The sequence below is a fragment of the Lissotriton vulgaris genome, chromosome 12, assembly GCF_964263255.1.
Source record: "Lissotriton vulgaris chromosome 12, aLisVul1.2, whole genome shotgun sequence".
NCBI classification, from domain to species: domain Eukaryota; kingdom Metazoa; phylum Chordata; class Amphibia; order Caudata; family Salamandridae; genus Lissotriton; species Lissotriton vulgaris.
In genome coordinates this window covers 768,844,729-768,866,844 of record NC_141700.1, presented here as the reverse complement: position 1 = coordinate 768,866,844, position 22,116 = coordinate 768,844,729, and the positions used below count along the sequence as shown (strand labels likewise).

Sequence of the window (22,116 nt, the reverse complement as noted above, 5' to 3'; positions counted from 1 at the left end):
AGATCTAAACCTTGGAACTCTCTGAACTCAGGAGCCACGCTGTCAATCGCAGTGACTTCAAGTCCGGATGTAGAACCTGTCCGTGAGACATTGTTAGTAAAGTTGGAACAGGATGCAGGAGAACTGGCTGGTCCTGGGAGAGGAGAAGAAGTTCAGAGTACCAAAATTGTCTGGGCCATGCTGGAGCGATCAGAATCATCCTGCACGGTTCCACCTTGAGTTTGCTGATCAACCTCGGAATCAGTGGAATGGGAGGAAAGGCGTAAACAAAGGCGCCTGACCAGGCAATCAAAAGCGCATTCCCCAAGGATTCCCGATGGTGAACCCTGCTTGCGAAGGACAGGCATTTGGCGTTCTGGGGAGTCGCAAACAGGTCGATGGATGGTGTCCCCCATCGTGCAAAGAGTTCCTCCAGAACTGTTTGATCCAGTTCCCACTCGTGAGAGACTGTTCTCTGGCGACTCAAAGCGTCTGCCTTGACATTGAGTGTCCCCGCTAGATGTTCCGCTGAGAGGGATACATTGTTCTGGATTAACCAATTCCACAGCGTCTGGGCTTCCTTGGAGAGGGTGGAGGATCTTGTTCCACCCTGTTTGTTTATGTAGTGCATGGCTGTGGTGTTGTCCGTACGAACCAGCACTGCATGGTTGCGAATCCTCGGAAGAAAAGCTTGCAGAGCCAAACGGATAGCGAGAAGTTCCAGGAGGTTGATATGGAACTTGCTCTGTACTGGACTCCAATGACCGCTGATCTTTAGCTCTTGGAGGACCGCTCCCCATCCTTCCATGGAAGCATCCGTTGTTAAAATAAGGGGAGATGGTGGAAGTCGGAACGACAATCCCTTGGAAAGATTGTCTTTCAGCAACCACCAGCTGCCGGCTTTCCTCATTTCCTGGGTAACGACAATCCTGTCGTCGAAGGATCCTGTGACCTGCCGCCACTGTCTGTCCAATTGCTCTTGTAGTGGACGCATCCTGAGCCTGCAGTGCGGAACTAAAGGTATGCAAGATGAAATCGATCCGAGAAGCGATTTGTACCTGCAGACTGTCAGTGTCTTTCGAGATTGGAGAAGACGAGCTGAACACATTAGTTTGTTCTGGCGTTCCTCCGATGGGAGGGCTAAGCAGCTGTCTGTGTTCAGGATGGCCCCTAGGAACCTCGCTGACTTGGATGGGCATAGAACCGATTTTTCCCTGTTGAGTCGAAGACCTAGTCGCTCGAACAGATCTTTGCATGTCCGTACTGCATTGGACGCTTCTAGAACAGATGGAGCCTTTAGCAGCCAATCGTCCAGGTATGGAAATACTTGAATTGCTTGCTTTCTGAGAAAAGCTGCCACCGGAGCCAGAATCTTTGTGAAGATCCGCGGGGCGGACCGTAGACCAAATTGCAGTACTTTGAATTGAAAGTGGCTCTTGCCCACTGTAAATCGTAGATATTGCCTGTGAGCTGGATGAATTGGAACGGGGAAGTAGGCGTCTTCCAAATCTAGGGTCACCATATAATCCCCTGGATCGAGCAGACAAAGGATGTCTCTAAGAGTGACCATCCTGAAGGACAACTTCACAAGATAAGTGTTGAGCTGCCGTAGATCTAAAATTGGACGCCACTTGTCCTTTGTCTTCCGAACCAGGAAAAACCTGGAATAGAACCCTTTCCCCTTCTGCGAAAGGGGTACAGGGCTCTACCGCCCCCTTGGTGAAAAGTTGGTAGGCTTCGAGATTAAGGAGCCTGAGATGTTTGGGAGGGAAGGCATCCGGCGCTCTCGTTGGAGGAAGGTCTTGAAACTCCAATGTGTGTCCTTCTCTGACAATCTGTAGGACCCACTGATCCGATGTAATAATCATCCAGTTGTTTAGGCAATGGGCAATCCTGCCCCCCACTGATGTGAATGAGGGAACAGGAACAGTGGAAAGAGCCACCTGGCCGCTATTGTTTCCTGGTGTTGTCTCTTCTTTGCTGCCCCTGACGTCCTTTAGGCTGCTGGCGAGAGAAAGAACCTCTTTGAGAGTATTGAGGCTTATACGTCTGGCTGGACTGTGCTCCAGAAGAGTAGCGATTTTGATTTCCTCCACGATAAGAAGAAAAACCTCTACCTCTAGCCCCCCTGAAAGGTACTTTACGATACTGTAATGTACCCAAGGACTTAGCTGTATCCGTGTCCTTTTTGATGCCTTGCAGGGCCTCATCGACGTGCTTGCCAAACAGCATCTCACCGTCGTATGGTAGATCCAAGATCTTATTCTGCACCTCCTGCCTGAACCATGTGGCCTTTAACCACCCTTGGCGTCGCAGAACCGCCGAGCCGGCAAGTGCTCGGAATGCGGTGGTCGCTATATCCATTGCCACATCAATGACCTCCGAAGAGGCCCGTTCCCCTTCGAGCAAAATCTTCTTTTCCTCCTCTTTAGAAGAATCCTGCAGTTCTTCTACAAATGGAGCAAGGTCGCACCACATTTGCCGATCATAGCGTCCCAGAATCGCTAAAGCATTGGCTGCTCTAACCAGGAGACTGGCCATAGCTGAAAATCTTTTGCCTACATTGTCTAGGCGCCTGCCCTCCTTATCCAGCGGTGTAGTCATCGGCGTAGAAGGATTCTTGGATTTGCTCTGGGCGGCCTGAGAAATGACCGAATCCGGTTTCGGTTGGCCAAGCAAACATGCCGGACTGCCATCAGGTGCCTTGTACTTCTTTTCCAGTCTCGGTAGCACCGGGAGGACTGTGGCCGGATTATGCATAGCCTTCAAGCCCTCAGACCAGACATGCTCAATGATCGGTATGGACCTCACTGATTTTCTGAATGGTTCTTTAAAGTCATACAAGAAGCAATCCGATTGAACCGTGGTCACTGGGAGACCAAATCTTTTGGATGCCCTGTCCATTAGGTTGTGAAACCCTCCAACGTCCGCTGGAGGCGAAGTATTGTTATCTGGATCTGTGTTGTCTGGATCTATAGGGTCAGCAGTATTCCACGGCGCCTGTTGATCTTGATCAGGATCCGCTTGCTGGTCCGCATCTGAAGAAGCAGCGTCATCATCAGTATCCTGCACCTGTACCACCTCTTGTGGGCACACTTCCGGCTCAGTGGCACGCTCTTGGAGGCAAAGAAAGGTCTGCCACAGGTCGTAATGTCTGAGGCGGAGGTGTTGGGGGCGCACTTGTTGGGTTTCTGGAGGAGCAGGGAAACGTTGCCGGTAGTCCTGCAACATAAGTTGTAAACCCGCAACTAAGGTGGATGGTATTGCCACCATCCCTTCAGGTACCCGACGCACAGGATGCTGTGAAGGCATGTGCCTGGTAGTAGTGTGCTCCTCCGCATAATAATGTTCTGGAACATAGTGCTGTCGTTCCATCTGCTCTTCCTCAGAGCTAACCTCCTGAACCTTCTCCTGGAGGTCAGATGGGCTATAGGCTTGCCCAAATTCACTAAAAGTCTCTTCATCAGAGTCCTCTTCCAACAGTAGGCTAGGTGGTAATCTCTGAACCTGGCGAGGAGACGTCATCTCTGGCGTTATTTGCCTCCTTTTACGCGAAAAAACATGTTTTTCAGAAAATTCCGTCGTCGACGGCAAGTTCTTATGGGTCTGCGTCGATGGTGGAAGTGCAGACGTAGACACTGTCCTCGTCGTCGGGGGTTGCGCCGTCGACTAGGTGGAACTCATCGACGATGGTGGTATCGTCGACGGGATAGTCGACGAGCTTGTCGTCAGCAACATGGTAACCGGCGTCGTCGACATAGTCGTCCTAGTCGTCGACACCGCCGTCGACGCCAGCTTTGCAGTCATTGTCGTCGACGTGGAGATGGTCACCCTCGTCGACGACGAACAGGAATCTGGAGCCTTGAAAACAGTCGACGGTGTAGGCGTCGTCGACACAGCCGTCGTCGACGAGCCCGTCGACGAGGCAACCTTGGCAGAGTAGTCCTTTTTAACACTCGTCGACGACGTACCTGATAGTTTAATCGTCGACGACTTCTGCCTTTTGTCTGAAGCGACCTCCTGAACAGGAGTTGAAGGCTTCTTGACCCCTCGATCCTTCTCCGAGGGAGGTGAAGAGATTGTTGAAGACTTTTTCACCTTCTTTGAGGACTGTTCCTCAGGCTTACCCTGCCTCTCCTTTTCACCGTGGTGAGGAGATTTTTGGGCAGCAGGCCTGTCAGACCTATCAGAGGTCCCTGGTAAGGCCTTGTGACGGGACTCTTCTGAAGCAGAAAGGGGGGACCTACCCCTCTTCAGAGACTTCCTGGATGACACCATCGACTAGGAGCCCTCACTGTCCGAAGAGATAATATCCTTCCGGTCCTTCATCTTTTGAAGCCATGTGAGGAGACGTCCTTCCCTGTCCCTCAAGGTCTTTGCTGAGAAGGATCTGCAAATCGGACAGCCTGTTGGTTTATGGTCCGGATACAAGCAGTAGATACAATCCTCGTGTTTGTCCTCGACAAACAACCTCTTTTTAGAGCAGGTGGCACAGGCTCTAAAAAGGGCTTTCTTCTCCGACATGATGAGTAAATATCCAAGTAGTTGAAGAAATAACAAGAAAACTGAAGAAAACTGCGCAGAGCTCAATGGAGACTCCCTTGCACAACGTGCGGTAGAAAATCTGAGGCTCTGAGCTTCTCTCAGGAAGGTTCTATGGGGTGAGGCTGCTCTGATTGGCTACTGCAGAATTTTGGTCTCTTTTACAAAAAGAGGTGGATAAGCTACAAAATGAGATTAGGCCTAGGCCTATTTTTTCACTTTGTGCTTACTACTATGGTATTTTCTATTTACCGAGGCTCCCATTCCGACGACGGGGAATGATACAAAGCATGGGAATCTATGAAAGTTCCAATACTGGGGCAACATCCAGGACCCTGCTTTAGACCCCTGGACTAAGAAATGCATCACAGGCAACAATGCCTTTGTAACAAGGTTCCAGACAACTATCTACATCCAACTGACAATATCCATCACCAAGTCAGTTATTTCAACTGAAGCTTTCGCCTTCCCTCAAACCTGTTCTACAGCATAAAGTCTAAGAATGGGGTAAAGTGACATTTGTCTATCACATCTTCCTAAATCAGCCAAAGAGTTAACTGTTCTCATCAAGGCTGCAGCCATGGTGGATACTCTTGCTGATTGGGGTCCTACATTCCATATAGTACGGGGCCACGCAGAGCATGGATGGATGGATTCAGGGACCAGCTCTGAGCAGCTTTCACTACAAATTCAGCCCCACTTGATATGCAGGAGGATTCTCTGGGGCTTTACTTTTTCCATGCGCTGAACCACCACTTACTGTTGCGGTAGTCTGAATTACTACCAGGCCCTTCTATGTGGATTATCATGGAAATTGCTTTCACTGGCTTTCACTGCAGATCTTTGAAATCAGAAAAATCAACCCATATTTTCAGAATCCATCTCAAAGCTCTCTCAATTAGTGAAGCCATGCCATACATCAAATTATAACATTTGTCAGTCATAACTTCTGCATTACTTCTACCAAGAAAATAACATGGACATTACTAGTTTTGCCATCATTTACACAATATTCACTTATCTTAATGTAATCACATAATTCCATGAACTTTAATATACAACACAATTGTCCACCTCAATGACAAATTCTTATGGTGGTCAAAAACTAGAGTTCAAAAAACTTAAAAGGAGTGTATTTTTAAAAGACAAGCTCCTTGACATAATTTTATCAGCCACTATGTATAATGAGGACTAATAAGTCACAAGCCCATCTGAAGCATAGGACTAACATGCCAGTCATTGGTGAAGCTTCACATGGCTAAACCGAGTCAGAAAATCACTATTGGAAGTTTGGGAAGGATTGAGGGGACATGGTCCAAGTCTTAGGGGAGTGAGAAAAAGTTTCTACATACTGGCAGCAAATATGGTCTACTTGAGGAAGAAATGGGAGCCTTTAATACTTCATGCACAAACTGCACTTCTGCGTGATTTCTAAGGGATGCCTGTTCTAACCAAGCACTTGACATCAATGTTGCTGGTTATGGCAAAAATTGGAATACCGAGACCCTGGAAGACCAGGAAAATCCCATCACATGCAGTGGCTTGAAAACATTGGTATGAAGCTGCAAGTTTTGAAAAAACGGACTGACATTTGGGGTGGCTTTGTCTCACTGAGTAATGCAGGAGAGAGCCAAGTTTGTCGACAGACTTGGTTGACTTCAAATCTTAGTGCGGGTGGGCGGGATGCAAGAAATAGGGCACTCATTTATTTCAATGCCAAATTAATACACTAATACAGAGGGTTGAATCTATTTTGTATTAAACTTATATGACTAATGTGAAATGTTTCTTGAAAATAATGGTTATAAAAGAATGCCAGTGATTTGGCTTCTCAGGGTTCCAATATTTAAATGTGCTTCTCAGTAAAACCATTCAGTCACATAAAAAACTCCCTTTAGATATCAATGAACAAACCTCACAATTTATAATCCCCATAATCTCTCATCATTTCTTGTACTCCCCTTAAATCAAGGTGAAAACCCCGAGAAATTAATATTTTATTTGTAAAAATAAAAGGAGATGTCCATTTATGTATGTCTCCAAGTCAGATGTTTATGCAACCGGTAGAGGTACCCGGGGAGTCGGGTGGGCGCATAAGACTACAGCTCTATAAGTCAAGAACAGATGCATACTGGGTAAGTAGCATTTTCCGTTAAGAGTCATGAGCTGTAGATCATATGCTGTGCATAGACTATATAGCAGTTATCCCCCAAAGATGTGGCTAACCTGTATCTGTTGCAGTGGTCTTAAATAGTGCAAGTAAAACTGCCTGACCCACTCTAGCTTTTTTTCTTGTTAACACATCTACAAATTAGTGCAGAGTGAATGTATGAGGTGTAGACCATGTTGCAGCTTTGCATACGTCATCTATGGGTATTTCCGAAGAATGCCATAGAAGACTCCAGTTTGCGTGTAGTGAGTTCTGGAAAATGGGGGGGCTGTTCACGTTAGTTTTGCTTTTGAATAGCATATTTGAATGCACCAGACTATCCATCTTGCAATACCTCATTGATATGAGATTGCCTTTGTGTGGTGGAGCAAAAGCAACAAAAGGTTGATTTGTGTTACAGAAAGGTTGTCCTTTTTATGTAATAAAGCAATGCTCTCTTCACATCCAATGTGTGCAGGCCACATTCTGCCACTGAATCTGGTTGAGGGAAGAACACAGGTAACTAAACAGATTGATATGAAAAGCAGAAATTACTTCAGGAAGGAATTTTAGATTAGACCGAAGAACCACTTTATTTTGGTGCATTTGTAAAAAGGGTTCTTCTATAGTGAATGCCTGTAGCTCACCAACTCTTCTGAGTGATATGATAACAAGGAAAGTATTTTTCCTTGTGAGAAATTGCAGTTCACATTTGTGCACAGAATGCACTATGTATAGTCTAATCAGCATTACCATTCACTTTTCTGCAGGAAGCCATAATTGGTGTCCTGCGACCAAAGGTTAAGAGCACTTAAATGAAACTGGTTTACTTCAGGAAAAAGCCTTCATGTTGGTTGAGCACTGAGTTTCAACCTATATGCCAGCATGCTGTTTTTCGCAGCCTGACAGGCAGATTAAGTAAGCAATCTGCTACTTAGACTTTCCCTCCAAATATCAATAACTAGAACTGCCAAAGTAACTTAAGTTCCAGTAAAAGTTCTGCAACTATACTCAAAGAGAATTGATTTGTAATTCTGAAAGTCACATGGAGGCTTGAGACACGATTGAAAGGCCTTAAAACCTAGATCCAATAAAGTATTACATTAATAAACGGGAAAAAGGGGCAAAAACAGGATCAAACCAAAACTGAAATAAAAGTTCACCTTCACTGTGAAAATGGTGAAGCCTCCACATCGGTTAGCAACCCGTCACTGACAGTTCAAATCAATGGATGACTTTCAGAAGCCTTTATTGTAAGGATCCCTTCCTATGGTTTTCAAAAGGATACTAGATAAAATCAGGCCTCATTCTGCAATCCATAGGAAGTGATGTTCGATTAGTTTAGGAACCCCTTTGCACTTTCATATTCCTAAAGGATGAGCTTTAACCTGGCCTCACACCTGCACCATTATGAAGCTACTTGTCTCATTTATCATTTTTAAATACTCTCCAGAACAACCCTCCGGTAGAACTCCAAACTTGAGGCCTGTCTGGGACCTAAGAAAATACCTGGGGTGTCTACACCTTTATGTAGTTATACTAACTTAAAACCATTAAAGATGGTAAAAAAAATTCAATATCTCCAAAGCAACCAACACCCTTAGAGGCTTATATCTGTAAGATCCCTTTCTGCAGGTACGGAATATTCATGACATTGCATTTTTAGTAACTTAATCTACAACAGATCTCATTCTAGAAAACTATACAATACTACAACCATTAGCTTAGAAAATGGAGTAGTTATTAATCCAATGGCTAGTCTATCCTGCCAAGTAAAGGCACATCCGACTACCACAGTACACCATAAAAAATGTTCTAGAAAGCAAGCAAAATAATGTGAGAAACCTTGTTTGAAAGGTATAAATGTTAGCATTTAATTTACTATGCCTGAAGATTTGCAACATCTAGTCATGCAAGCATACCAGTCTACCTACAAAGGCCACAAAGTATGTAGCCAAACTGAGTGGATCATAAGTAAATGCTCACATGCCAGGGAATTCTAGCCACGACTAGCAAGGCTACACCATCACTAGTCATATCCCCATAAGGAGCACGTTACCTTAGCAGCCTGCGCCAGGTTTGTCGACTGCTGCCTCCTGCGCTGGAAATAAGGTCTGTTACGCTGTCTTTGGGGTTCAGGGCGTGCAGCTCCTTCTGGCGCGGGTTTGATCTCTCCGTCCCCTCCTTCTGTTGTCGGCTGCTGTGGGGGACGTGGGCGGAAAGGTCTGGTTGTTGAATAAAGGAAACAAAAATGAGATAACTAAACCCTTTCAAAACCTCACATTCACCTGCAACCAGCTTGCGTCCATCCTCATGGACTATAACGAACACACATCCTGCAACGACAATATGAAGGTTGTCAGAAAAACTGACTTGTAGGTACCTGCGGAACCTGGGGCGGAAGCGACGTGGTTGGGGCCTCTCCTGACCTGCCTCTGCAGGTTGCTGATCTTGAACCGGCTGAGTAGTGTCTTTGGGCTCCTCGTTCTCAGTACCCTAAGAAAAGGACAATTAATAAACTGGTGTACACAACAGCACCCCAAAAACATTTATATCTAGAACAGAGAACATTAAAGCAGATGCTAAAGGAAATGTATTTATTTCTTTATAACAGCATTTGTAAAGCGCGAACGAAGGCCCTTGGGCATCTCGGCGCTGAGTAACTGCAATGTTTAGCCAACAAGGGGAGCTGAAGTTCATTGATTAAAAAGCCAGGTTTTGAGGTTTTTGCGGAAAGACCAGAGGGAGGTACTGGTCTTGATTGAGTGAGGCAGTGTGTTCCACAATTTCGGTGCGGCTACGAGAAATCTTCTGTCACCCCAGTTGACAGATTTGGTTCGGGGGACCACCAGTTCCAAGGAACTGGAGGAGCGCAGTGTTCTGGAAGGGCAGTAGGGGGTTAGGTTCTGAGTGAAGAACACTGGTCATGCATTGTGTAAGGCCTTGTATACCAAGCACAAGGATTTGAACTTAATCCTTTTCTTCACCGGAAGCCAGTGAAGTTGTCTTATGGTGGGTGACACCGGTTGATATTTGGGGATTCGCCCTAGGAGCCTGGCGGCCGCGTTCTGAATAGCCTGCATTTTCGATAACACTCTCCTGGGCACCTAGAAACAGAGTGTTACAATAGTCTAGGGTGGCGAGTACCAGGGAGGAAATTGAAGCAACTGGACTTGCTCCTGCACGGTCGCTCCCCTCGCTCCCTTGGCACTGGAAGGAGTACTGGTATCGTGAACTGCTCATTTTCCATCATCACTGCGCTGCTTGCATTGATTGGTATCGTGAATTGCTCATTTGTAATCTTCACCGCGCTGCTTGCATTGATTGGTATCGTGAATTGCTCATTTGTAATCTTCACCGCGCTGCTTGCATTGATTGGTATCGTGAATTGCTCATTTTTTTTTTAATCTTCACTGCGCGGCTTGCATTGACTGGATACTGCGCTCCTGCACAGAACTGGTTCCTTTACTATCTGCTGCCTGCTGCACATATTAAATGTCATAGCGCTTCTGCACGCAATTAGAGTTTACATTTACATGTGTGCTGCCTGGCATTTGTTTTCTCAGCGCTTCTGGCCGGACCCACCAGTGGTGTGTAACTGTATGATAATAGCTCAGGCTTGACTCGGACTGTGCCCCGGTTTCGTTTTGAATCAGCCCGCCACCATCTTGTTGTTGTTGTCAGTTCTCCTGGCCCGCCTCTACCTCCCCGAGACCGCCTCCCAGCGGCCCCTCCCATGCTCCGCCCCCTCCACTATCCATTTATGTCAGATGTCCCAACACGCAGCGTCCACGCGCTACGGCCGCGCAGAAGGTGCGCCAAAGGTGCGCCAAAGGTAAGCCCGTCTACGCCCGTCCGCGCCTGGACCACGCCCAGCGCCAGACCCCCTGGTCCTCGCGCTGCCCAGCCCTCCCGCATTACCTACGATGCCGCCACTCTCCTAGCCCTTAACCCCGGTCGCTCCCCCAACTGCGTCCAAGCCGCCCCTGGACAAACCCATGGACCTTACTCCTGCTACTCCTGCAAATTCAGCAGCACCGACAACATCTCCGTTTCGACCACACCACTGACTCCCGAACCCAACCACCTACAATGCATCCTTCTCAACACCCGATCAGTCCACAGGCACGCCATTGACCTATGGAATCTACTAGACACCATTTCTCCAGACATCGCCTTCCTAACAGAAACATAGATGAATGCTTCCTCCGCACCAGACATCACCATTGCCATCCCGGAAGACTACAAGATCACTCGCAAAGACCGTACCAGCCACACAGGAGGAGGAATCGCTATCGTTCATAAGAAATCAATCCGCATCTCAACCAGCTCTGACGCCAACCTCGCCAACTCCGAACACCTTCACTTCCAGATCCACATCGACCCCAAAACCACACTCAGAGGCACCCTCCTCTACAGACCACCAGGACCCCGCGCAAAATTCAGTGAAGACATCACGGACTTCATCACTCCACACGCGCTCCCTTCCAAAGAATACATCCTTCTGGGAGACCTCAACTTTCACCTTGAAAAGATCAACGACCGCAACACCACCACCCTCCTGGACAACCTCGGACTTAAACTGGTCACTTCCCCCACCCACATCGCAGGTCACACACTCGACCCCATCTTCACCTCCAGCAATCATGCCTCCTTCAGCCACACTACGGATCTCCTCTGGACTGACCACAGCTGCGTTCACTTCACTTACAACAAGCCCAAACCCACCAACCACCTCCAACCAACTCTGCAAAGAAACTGGAACAAAATCTCCACCGACCAGATCTCCTCTTCGCTCCTTCTAAACACCCCAGCCCACTCCTCGGACCCAAACCTAGCCGCCGCCAACTTCACCCGATGGTTATCCAACACCGCCGACACCTTAGCACCACTGAAAAAACGTCAAAGCAAACCTGGCAACAAGAAGGCCTCATGGTTCAACGATGATCTTAAGAAGTCCAAGAAACGCTGCCGCACCCTTGAAAAAGCGTGGAAAAAAGACCCAACCACCAGCACCAAGGACGCCTTCAAAAACGCCACCCGCACTCACCACCAACTAATCCGAAAGGCCAAGAAAACAGCATTCAAGGATAGACTTGACAACAACGCCCACAACAGCAAGGAACTTTTCAACATCGTCAAGGAGTTTTCCAATCCCTCGGCCAACCCCAACGACATCACCCCCTCTCAAGCCCTCTGCGACTCCCTAGCCTCATTCTTCCACAACAAGATTGCAGACATCCACAACAGCTTCGACAACCAACCCGGAGCCCAACCCACCCAACCACATGCTGAACACTCTCCCCCCGCGAACACCCTTAACGACTGGAACCCAATTTCCACTGAGGACACCATCCGCCTGATGAACTCCATCCACTCAGGATCCCCCACAGACCCATGCCCTCACCACATCTTCAACAAAGCAGACTCCGTCATAGCACCGCACCTCCGAGACGTCATCAACTGCTCCTTCAACTCCGCCACCTTTCCGGAAAACTGGAAACACGCTGAACTCACCGCCCTTCTGAAAAAACCCACAGCGGACCCCACCGAACTCAAAAATTACCGCCCCATCTCGCTCCTTCCATTCCCGGCCAAGGTTATCGAGAAAGCTGTCAACAACCAGCTCGCTGCTTTCCTCGAAGCCAACAATTCCCTCGACTCCTCACAATCTGGCTTCCGAGCAAAACACAGCACTGAGACCGCCCTCATCGCAGCAACAGACGACATTCGAACTCTACTGGACAATGGAGACACAGTCGCCCTCATCCTCCTCGACCTCTCTGCAGCATTCGACACAGTCTGCCACAGCACCCTTTTACAACGCCTCAGCAACATCGGAATTCATGGAAAAGCACTTGAATGGATCACCTCGTTCCTCACCGGAAGAACCCAGAGAGTCCGCCTTCCACCATTCAAGTCCGAGGCCACCGAAGTCATCTGTGGCGTACCACAAGGTTCCTCCCTCAGCCCCACCCTCTTCAACGTATACATGAGCCCCCTCGCGACCATCGCCCGCCAACACAACCTCAACATCATCTCTTACGCGGATGACACTCAACTGATCCTTTCTCTCACCAAGGACCCCAACACCGCCAAAACTAACCTACACGAAGGAATGAAAGAAGTTGCTGAATGGATGAAACACAGCCGTCTGAAACTGAACTCAGATAAAACAGAAGTCCTCATCCTAGGTACATCCCCCTCTGCATGGGATGACTCTTGGTGGCCGGAAGCCCTTGGAAAAGCACCCATCCCGACAGACCACGCACGGAACCTAGGCGTTATCCTAGATTCTTCACTTTCAATGAACAGACAAGTCAGCGCCGTATCCTCATCCTGCTTCAACATTCTTCGCATGCTCAAAAAAACATTTCGCTGGATCCCCACCGAAACCAGGAAAACAGTCACCCATGCTCTGGTCACGAGCCGACTGGACTACAGAAACACCCTCTACGCAGGCACTACCGCTAAACTCCAAAAGAAACTCCAACGAATCCAAAACGCCTCAGCCAGAATCATATTAGACATCCCACGCAACGAACACATCTCTGGTCACCTGAAAGACCTCCACTGGCTACCCGTCAATAAGAGAATCACTTTCCGACTGCTAACCCACGCACACAAATCACTCTACGACATCGGACCAGAATGCCTCAACTCAAGACTGTCCTACACCCCCTCCCGCCAGCTACGCTCCTCCAGCCAAGCCCTCGCCACTGTACCTCGCATCAACAAGACCACAATGGGAGGTAGATCCTTCTCTTACCTGGCTGCTAAAACATGGAACTCACTCCCCACTCACCTTCGCCTTACCCAGAACCACCTAGCTTTCAGAAAGCAACTTAAAACGTGGATATTTGACAAGTAATCCTCCTCCCCCTCCTCAGCGCCTTGAGACCCTCTGGGTATGTAGTGCGCTATATAAATCCTATGACTTGACTTGACTTGACTGACTTAGCAACAAAGTAAAGGTGGAGTGCACTGTTGAACAAGGCTAAATTCCAGCAACTGGGGGAGGGACGTGGTCTTTACTTTGCATTTCTTAAAGATGCATACAAGTGCAGTTGATGTTAGTTATTTCAATGCAATAATAAACATGAGGCTTATGATACAGAAAGGTCCATCTGTGATACACATTACTGCATTTGTTTCAGACCAAAAATAAAAATAAAATCACATGGTATTTATATGCAAATTTAGAAGCAGTAAGAACATTACACATGACATGTTTGAGGTAATGGCTGCAATAGAGTTCACAAGGTTTTGTCTGAGAAAATAACATGATTCTGCTACAGTACATACAATTGCAAAAGCTAGCCTACAAGCTAGGTTTAAGTAATGCACACACCTCCGATGATGCTGGTTGTTGCTGTCTATTTTGGGGACGTGGGCCCCGCACAAATCTACGACGGTAAAAGAATGGTGGTGGGCGCCTCCGCTGTGGTCGCTGTTGCTGCGGTGAGGAGTCTTCGGTCCGCTCTCCTTCACTGACTTGCTCAGAGGGAGCACCTTCCCCGCCAGACTCCCCTTGCTGGTCCAACCTGGGCTGAAAGAATCTGCGACGGAAACGGCGGCGGTTTGGAGCGTATCTGCTGCCCTTGACTGGCACCCCCCCTGGCCCAGTCACATTCGCTGCCTCTGCACCCTGGAGTGAGAACAAGAGCCACACTTTAGAAACTGAAGGCAAAATGTTCATATGTGATGCATTATTAAACTTTCAATCTCCCCTCGGGTGTTCACCCTCGCAATAAAGCTAAATCCCAGCAATCTGCCCAAGGATTTTCTGCCTTTTTTTTCTGTACAGCTGCTGAACATATAAGCTCCATTTTCACAGGGAGCAAGTAGCAATTACAGTCTGTATTAAGCTGAAGGCATTTGGACACCAGGTACACTAGCAGAGTAAGGACTGCTTTACAGCTCAGCCACCAACTCTTTGCACTAAGCTGGATGTAGGTGTTCCCACGCAAGTCTTAGGAGTAGAAAAGCCCCGTCTGCACGCAGGGACATTGGCACACGTATACATGTATATTCTTAAGTTGGAGGTAGCCACCTCAGTGCTGAACAGTCTAGTGGCACCTCTACAATTCTGAAAGGAGATTTAACTGCATTTGTTCTGCATATGTTGTAATATAATTTTGAAACCACATTTCAGCATTTAGCAAGAAATCAGTCTAAATAAAAACCAATCTAAAACTGTTTGGATGGTTTAGGACGTCAGTGACCATACTGAAGGCTACCAGATAACACCAGGACTGGACCAACAAACACGAAGGGGGGATCGCAATGATCTACAGGGACAGTCTGCTCAACATCCCCTAATGACCAGACACTGGTAACGGAATGCCTTAACTTCCTACTACACAGATTGAAAAAGCACCAGAGACACCATTGCTTGCAGATAAGGCCCACACCAAATTTTGCAATGCATTCCCAGAACTCATCACCACACTCAATCTACTCAGAACCTAATCTTTCTATGGGACCTCAAATTCCATCTCACCGACCCCAGCAATTACAACACCAGCGACCTCTTGGAGAGCAAGAGCAGCATCAGTCTCAAGCAGCTTGTCACTGACCCTACCCACATTGTGCGACTTGCTTAACCCCTTTTCCACCTCCAGTGACCAAGTCGGGTACAATGACTCCACTAACTTGATCGGACCATTAAAGCATACACTTCATCTCAGGACCCATTTAAGTCTGCATTGTGCCCCCCCCCGCCCCTTTAAATCCACTCAAAGAAACTCGAAGAGCATCAGACCAGTGGACCACTACTCCCACCTGCCAGACTATACGACCAGAAACCAGCAACAAAAAACCCTCCCAGATAGAACAGACTCAATCGCCCACCAAGACAGCCAAGGTTAAAACTAAGCAAAGAGCAAGCTGGTTCACCAAGGAACTGCACGCCACCAACTACAACTGCCAACAACTAAAGTGGAGCCTGAGCAAAAAGAGGCAGACCACACTGCCTTTAGGACAGCTGTCAACCAGTACCACCACCACCTGGAGAACATATCAAAGACCACGCAAACCATAGTAAGGAACTCTTCATCATGGAGTTCACCAATCCTGCAGCACCCAAAATCTCTCTCCCAGGAACTATTGAACCTTTTGGACTTCTTCCATTAAACAATATCAATCTACAAAACTTCAATCCCTAGCCTTCCGCTGCCAACAGAATCAACCAACTCGCTCACTCAAACTCAATACATCTGCTAACGCACTGAGAACCCCCCTCACCACACAAGAGACTATCTCCATCATGAACACTGTCTCAGGAGCACCCATGGACCCAAGCCCCCACCCGGTCTTCAACCTCAGTAGCAAGACTATCGTGATTAGCTCAGAAAGATCCTAAACCACTTCATTACCATGGCCTCCTTCTGGCGGACTGGGAACACGCTGAAGTAAGGCCCCTCCTGAAAAAACCATCTACAGACCCAGCCGAACTAAAAAACTAGCAGCCCATCTCTGCTCCCCTATCCAGCAAAAATCCTAGAAAGTGATCGGCCAGGAACTCGCCCAGTACAGAGAAGACCACACCTTCCTGGACCCCTCCCAATACAGATTCCTAGCCAACCCCAGCACTGAGACAGCCCTATAGACCAATTCCAGCAGATCAAGGGCCATCACCCCTTTAACCAATTGAACAGATCTAGACGCCACCAGTTTAATCAATGTAGTATCCTCTTATTCCGCTGTACCCTCTATGTTCCAGCTGTCCAATAGCCCCCGAGTCAGGGCACTTTGTCCGTGATAAGAGCCTTGATTTCCACATAGGTTCTCCGACTCCAGCAACCTGATCCTGGCAGTTATTCTTCTCAAGATGCCTTTTGGGGTCTAAAGAGGTTAGTCTCATCTAGGGGGGGGTCCAGGCATCTGGCCTGCCTTACAGCCCTGACAGTCCAAGTCAATTCCGTCCATTGTGCAACTATTGGCGGGGGAGCTCCCTTTAAAGGCAGGCTCTTAGCTGTAACCCTGCAATGACCTTAAAGTATACTGACGCAGGCTCACCGAAACTGCTTGTGTCCCTACGCCCTTTAACGGTTCAGACATCCTGTTGCTGCTGCCCATACATTTCGACCCTACAGCCCACGTGGAAACTGCATTCCCCAAAGGCAAGTCAGTAGCCGATCAACCTATTTCGTTGTCACCTGACCCACTCGATCGATCCAAGGATGATGCCCGGTGGTCCTTGGCAGTCTATCTACTCAAATATTGGGAATATATTAGAAGGCTTCATCTACTATTTAAAGATTCCTCTTTTATATAAGCTCTTTACTTTGCTTTTTACCCTCCTTGAAAGACTAGTCCTTACTATATTCTCTGTGAGGCTGCAGATTTGATTGCCCAGGACTAGCTCAATTGTAATTCATGGATCTCTTAGCATCACACTTTTCTTGCTCACACTTGTCCGAGTAACACTGTCTCGGACTCTGCTCCCGCTGTTATATTGGGAACTTAATTCCTCCTCCTGACTTCATTTTAACACTGACCAACTCCTCCAGCAATACGCTTGTTTTCAGGTAAGAAATCACCTTGGAATTCTTAATGCCCTTCACCGGTGCTCAATACTTCTGGGAGAGCACTGAGATGGTCTATAAAGGGAGTACATAAGCACAGTTTATCTAAATACAGAGCTCTTAACTTAAAGTCCAATTGAGTTAGTTTGCTCTATTTCTGCCAGATGTGTTGCAAATGACTGAAGTAGGTATATCTGAAGTTCCATTTTACTAGACTGCCGAAGTGCCCTAGGAATTACATTCTGCCGGGCACTTCTATGCTCCAACGTGGAGATCTTTTCCGAAACCAAATCTGAAACAGGGATTTTTTTAATGCAGATTTATATAGCGCAAACTCTACCCAAAGGTATTGGAGCGCTTTACATGAGCACCGGTTACGTTACACAAAGACACATTCAAGCACCGAGAGATTAAGTGATTTGCCCAGAATCCTAGGAAGTGGATGCGACCCAGAGGCTTGAACTTTTGTTTCCAGCACCAATGTCAGCAATCTAGCCAGCGGAAAACATCCTCTAGTCCACATCCTCACTTGCAAGCCCTCGGTCCAATCATTGGCATGTTAAGCATGTCCTATTTGTGCTTCCATGGCAGCTAAAAGCTGATGTGAAAAATGTCCTTACTCTTGATCCACGGCATGACTATTTCTGGGATAAAGGATGGAGAGTTTATAACTTTACCGAAAAATTCGTTCCTAAAGGGGCATTCAACTTTATGGTGAAAAAGTGAGCATTCCCTGGGTCCTTGCTTTGCAGCACTTGGAGAACTACTAAAATTGTTAGTCGATTCAGCCAATGCGTACTAGATTTGTTATAACCGATCTTGAAAGCCTGGGACAGTAAGGAGGGTGCCTGATCAATTTCGACCTAGTTTTGGGGTAGGCTGTCAATCGTGGCAGGGTTCAAGGTGCTCTGCACCACTTGCTGGCAACTTAAATTGTCTACTACTGAAGCTTCATCTAACAGATTCAGACAATTGCAAACACACTGCCAAAGGGGATTTGGAGCGAATGCTGAATAAGTTAGGCCCCAAAGGTGAAGTGTGTTCTAAACTAGTCCAAACCAGGACCATTGCACCATTGACTAAAGGCAAATCCAAAGGCACACTGGCAGACCGAAAATAATTCCAGATTGAGCCTCTTGTAGAGCGAGTCCGCCGTCCCTCTGTTACAGAGCACAGACTGCTTCCCCCTTCCTCCGCGACAGGTTTTCCACTTCTGGTGATTTTATTTCCATAGTGGGCTGCATGGGTTTACGCCTCATTTTTGGATTGGACAAGGGCTTTGGTATGTTTTGAATATGGTCTTATTCTTGAACCCGACCAGATATACATTCCCTTGGTAGGGGGAACTTTAGATCAGGCAGCGAAGAAAGCCTATCCCACTTGCTCCACTTATCAACCCACAGAACTCCTTTCCAGGCAAAGAGACTACTAACCACTTAAAAGTAAAGCTTACCATGGTTGCTTTATTTAGCTGATGAATGATTGTGTCACTTTAAAATCACTATTTGTACTCCCAGACTTCCAGGCTGGAGCAAGGCAATGGATCACAGCAATGTAGTGCAACAGTAGCACTACTAGTAACGTCCTCAGTGAAAAAGTTACCAAGGGGGTATGGAGGTTATTGGGCGATCACTCAAGCTGCACTGGACACTGGTCAGGCCACCTCCGTGGGTCTCCTGCAGGCTGTAGCTAGCTGCTACACTAGTCTGCCACCCCCTGCCTGCCGAACCCTCCCCCCGCTCCATCTACTTGGTTGCAGGAGCTGGGGCCCGTTAGGTGTGATGGCAATGTAGCAACAAGCTCTCCATATTCTGAGGGCCAAGACAGCTGCAAAGGACATCCGCTTGCCTGCTCCCCCAGCCGCTGCACCACTGCCGCCACTTCTTCAGTATCTTCCTACAATCCACAATTCCCATTACAAGTAAGCCTGGGCAGAGTTCTGATACACAGAACTCTGCGAAGTACAAAAGATTAAAGCACTACCCAGAGTTCCACGAGCAGCAGAGTGTGTTGGATAAATGTTACTCCGGTGATTCTGTGCCAGGTGCATGTCTGCATTGTGCAATCATCGCTAACAGCACCATGCATAGCGCAAGCGGGCGCTACTTTTCTGCCGCTAGAGTAGATTTTTACCAAAGCGGCAACTTGCTCAAAGCGAACGGAATGTTCTCAACGTAAGCGGTTGCGACCACTCGCAATGAGAAATCTGACCACCTGCATGAGAAATCTGGGAGGTTGATTTTCCACACTCCTGCTTGCCAACTTTGAAAACGACCGAGAAAGAAAAAACCTCGCTGCGAGGTGGATTTTCCTCTCGCCACTTTGACACTGACAAACGCGAGTGAGGAAAAAACTGAGCTCCGCTAGGCAGAGCAGAGTTTTTTGGAACTCTGCGAGCTCCACATAACGCAAAGTGCAAAATCTCCACAAACTCCAGGAGTGGAGCTCACCGCCCAGACTGAATTACAAGTAACATTACATTCTGAATTTTAAGATGCCAATAGTCAAATGTGGGCCAGTGTAGCAGGCGTATCCCTACTCTGCAGCTGTCCATGTAGGAAATAAAGCATTACACCCAAGGAACAAAAGAAATCTGGGCGCGTTAATTAGATGGAGTCGAATGGCCCACCAAAGTATCAGCAAGAGAGTTTTCATTCAGTTAATAGGTCAAGATAGTAGAATTTGCAAGTCGCAGCTTTACATATTTCTGAAAGGGTAACCTTGACAAGCAGTGCTTTTCCTCTAGTTGAAAGAGATTTTGGGTTCCAACTTAAGTTCTATTTCCCAACTGGTAATGGGCAATACAGGGTACAATCCAAGCATTTTCAGTGGACGCTAATCCCATTTGGAGAGGATGATAATTTACAAAGATGACTCATCTAATAGTTTGTCTAAATAAAACTTCAGCACTCTAAATATAGTGAGTGAAGAGTTCTCTGCTTTAAGGATCGTGGTAAAATACATTAAGAGAAATAGTTTGATTTACATGAAGATATGATACAACAGTGCAGAAAAGATGGGTGTCCCCTTAACACTACCCTGTTGTGAGATCAAGTAGGGCTCAGTAGATAGTTGCAATCACATCCACTAGGAGGGCTAGTGAGCTACAGGCTCTAAAAAAGCAACGTTCCATGAAAGAAACTGCAATATGGTCTTATGGAAAGGCTCAAAAGGAGAGTTCAGAGGTGAAAGGCATTAATTACCTGTAACTGAAGTTCTCCAGTATTAGCATCTTTCAAAGAATCACATGCTTTAATCACCCTAGTAGTAGAGCTGGGAGTCCCATGGCACATACTGAGCAGTACAATGTTAAACATACAAAAAGATTGCAACAGTCACAACAGTGGCCTATCCACCTCAGTCCCTTCTCATTTAGGCTAGCAAGTTCTGATTTCAGAGTACTGGAGTATAGTAGTCCCGTTTCCTCTGTACTAACTTTTTTTGCCTTGCTGGTACTTTTTGCTGGGAATCACTGCCCATTACGGACTTTGCTAACAACGATATTGAGCATCAGGAGCTCAATCCACGCAGGCGGGGATCGCCACGGGGTAAACCGAGAACAGCAGCACCAGGGCCCGGGACTGCGAGATCCAGCATACCAAGCGCTTTCACAACTCAGCGCAGCTGGCGTCTTTTCCTGCCCCTGCCCCTCCCCAGGCTATTTACGGCTGGCAGCCCCGCTCCGCGGGAGCCGCTCGCTGCAGTTAACCTTGCTGGTACTTTTTGCTGGGAATCACTGCCCATTATGGACTTTGCTAACAACGATATTGGGCATCAGGAGCTCAATCCACGCAGGCGGGGATCGCAGAGGGAAAAACCGAGAACAGCAGCACCAGGGCCCGGGACTGTGAGATCCAGCATACCAAGCGCTTTCACAACTCAGCGCAGCTGGTGTCTCTTCCCGCCCCTGCACCCTCCCACTATATAAACACACCCTCCCCCGCGGGACGCACACGGGGCGAAGCCCGGGAAAAGGGCGGGCCCTCAGAGGCCCTGTGAGGCTGGGCTGGGCCTATGCTCTTTCACTCCACTTAGTCACTATAAGTAGGTGTATTGTATGTCATGGCCCCAAGTCCCGACAAAGCACTCAGAAGACGGGGGGTTTGAATACTGGCACACTTGATAATTATTTCACTAGGGCTCTCACTGACCAAGACAGGGAAAAGTTATTGGCAGAGCGCCGGGCAGAGCGTAGCCGCTCTGTCGAAAGTATGAAGAACAGGGATTCCACAGATCCCTCACCCCACGCCCTTTCCCCTAACGTAGGATGTACTGGTAGCAATGATCTCCTATCCTTGGAGAGTGTCTCACTTTTGCTACAAGATTACACTCCCACACCCCTGGTCTATCGACCAGTCTATAAGTGACACTCCTCTTCCCAGTCCCACTTGTATAGATGTCGATCAGACTACCCGGACTCTGGTCCGGGTCAAACCCGCCCAAATCAAGTCGAAAAAAACACTGCCTGCAAAGGTCCTTGGTCCACCACCTAGCAAAAGAAGATGGAAGGGGGGGCCGCAAAAGCCCAAGATTAGTCATACAGACTTCGGCAAACCCCCGAAGTTTAACACCAGAATTGCCCCGGCGACAATGGTCGTTATAATACGGCACCCCCCTCACCACTGGCACCAGTTGCACAGGCTGACCTCTCCACTGTTCAAACTGATAGCCACGTTAACCCATTCCTAAAGGATGCACCCACTGATGTCTCTCTGGATAATATGGAACACCTAATCAGGTCCTTCATCCTACCCATAATAGAGAGACTGAAGAGGGTTGAGAAAAGGCTTGAGGACATAGAGTCTGCAATGAGTAACAAGGGACCAACCAAGGTACTGGTGAGTGGGGTTGTCCCACCTCCAGTCTTGGTGACATTGCTTACTCCTAATGCCCCCAAAGTCTCAGTTCAATCTACTA

At 47.7% G+C, this 22,116-nt stretch overlaps 1 protein-coding gene across 1 annotated transcript in view; it reads right to left on the bottom strand.

Moving 5' to 3' along the window:
- YBX2 (Y-box binding protein 2) overlaps window positions 1–22,116 on the bottom strand; it is a 138,157-nt gene that overhangs the window by 65,685 nt on the left and 50,356 nt on the right. Inside the window, exons 5-7 of the mRNA XM_086946617.1 lie at window positions 14,022–14,318; window positions 9,054–9,166; window positions 8,730–8,895 (exon numbers count right to left, since the gene is read on the bottom strand). Coding sequence (XP_086802743.1) covers window positions 8,730–8,895; window positions 9,054–9,166; window positions 14,022–14,318 — 576 coding nt within the window. The remainder of the gene's footprint in view (window positions 1–8,729; window positions 8,896–9,053; window positions 9,167–14,021; window positions 14,319–22,116) is intronic.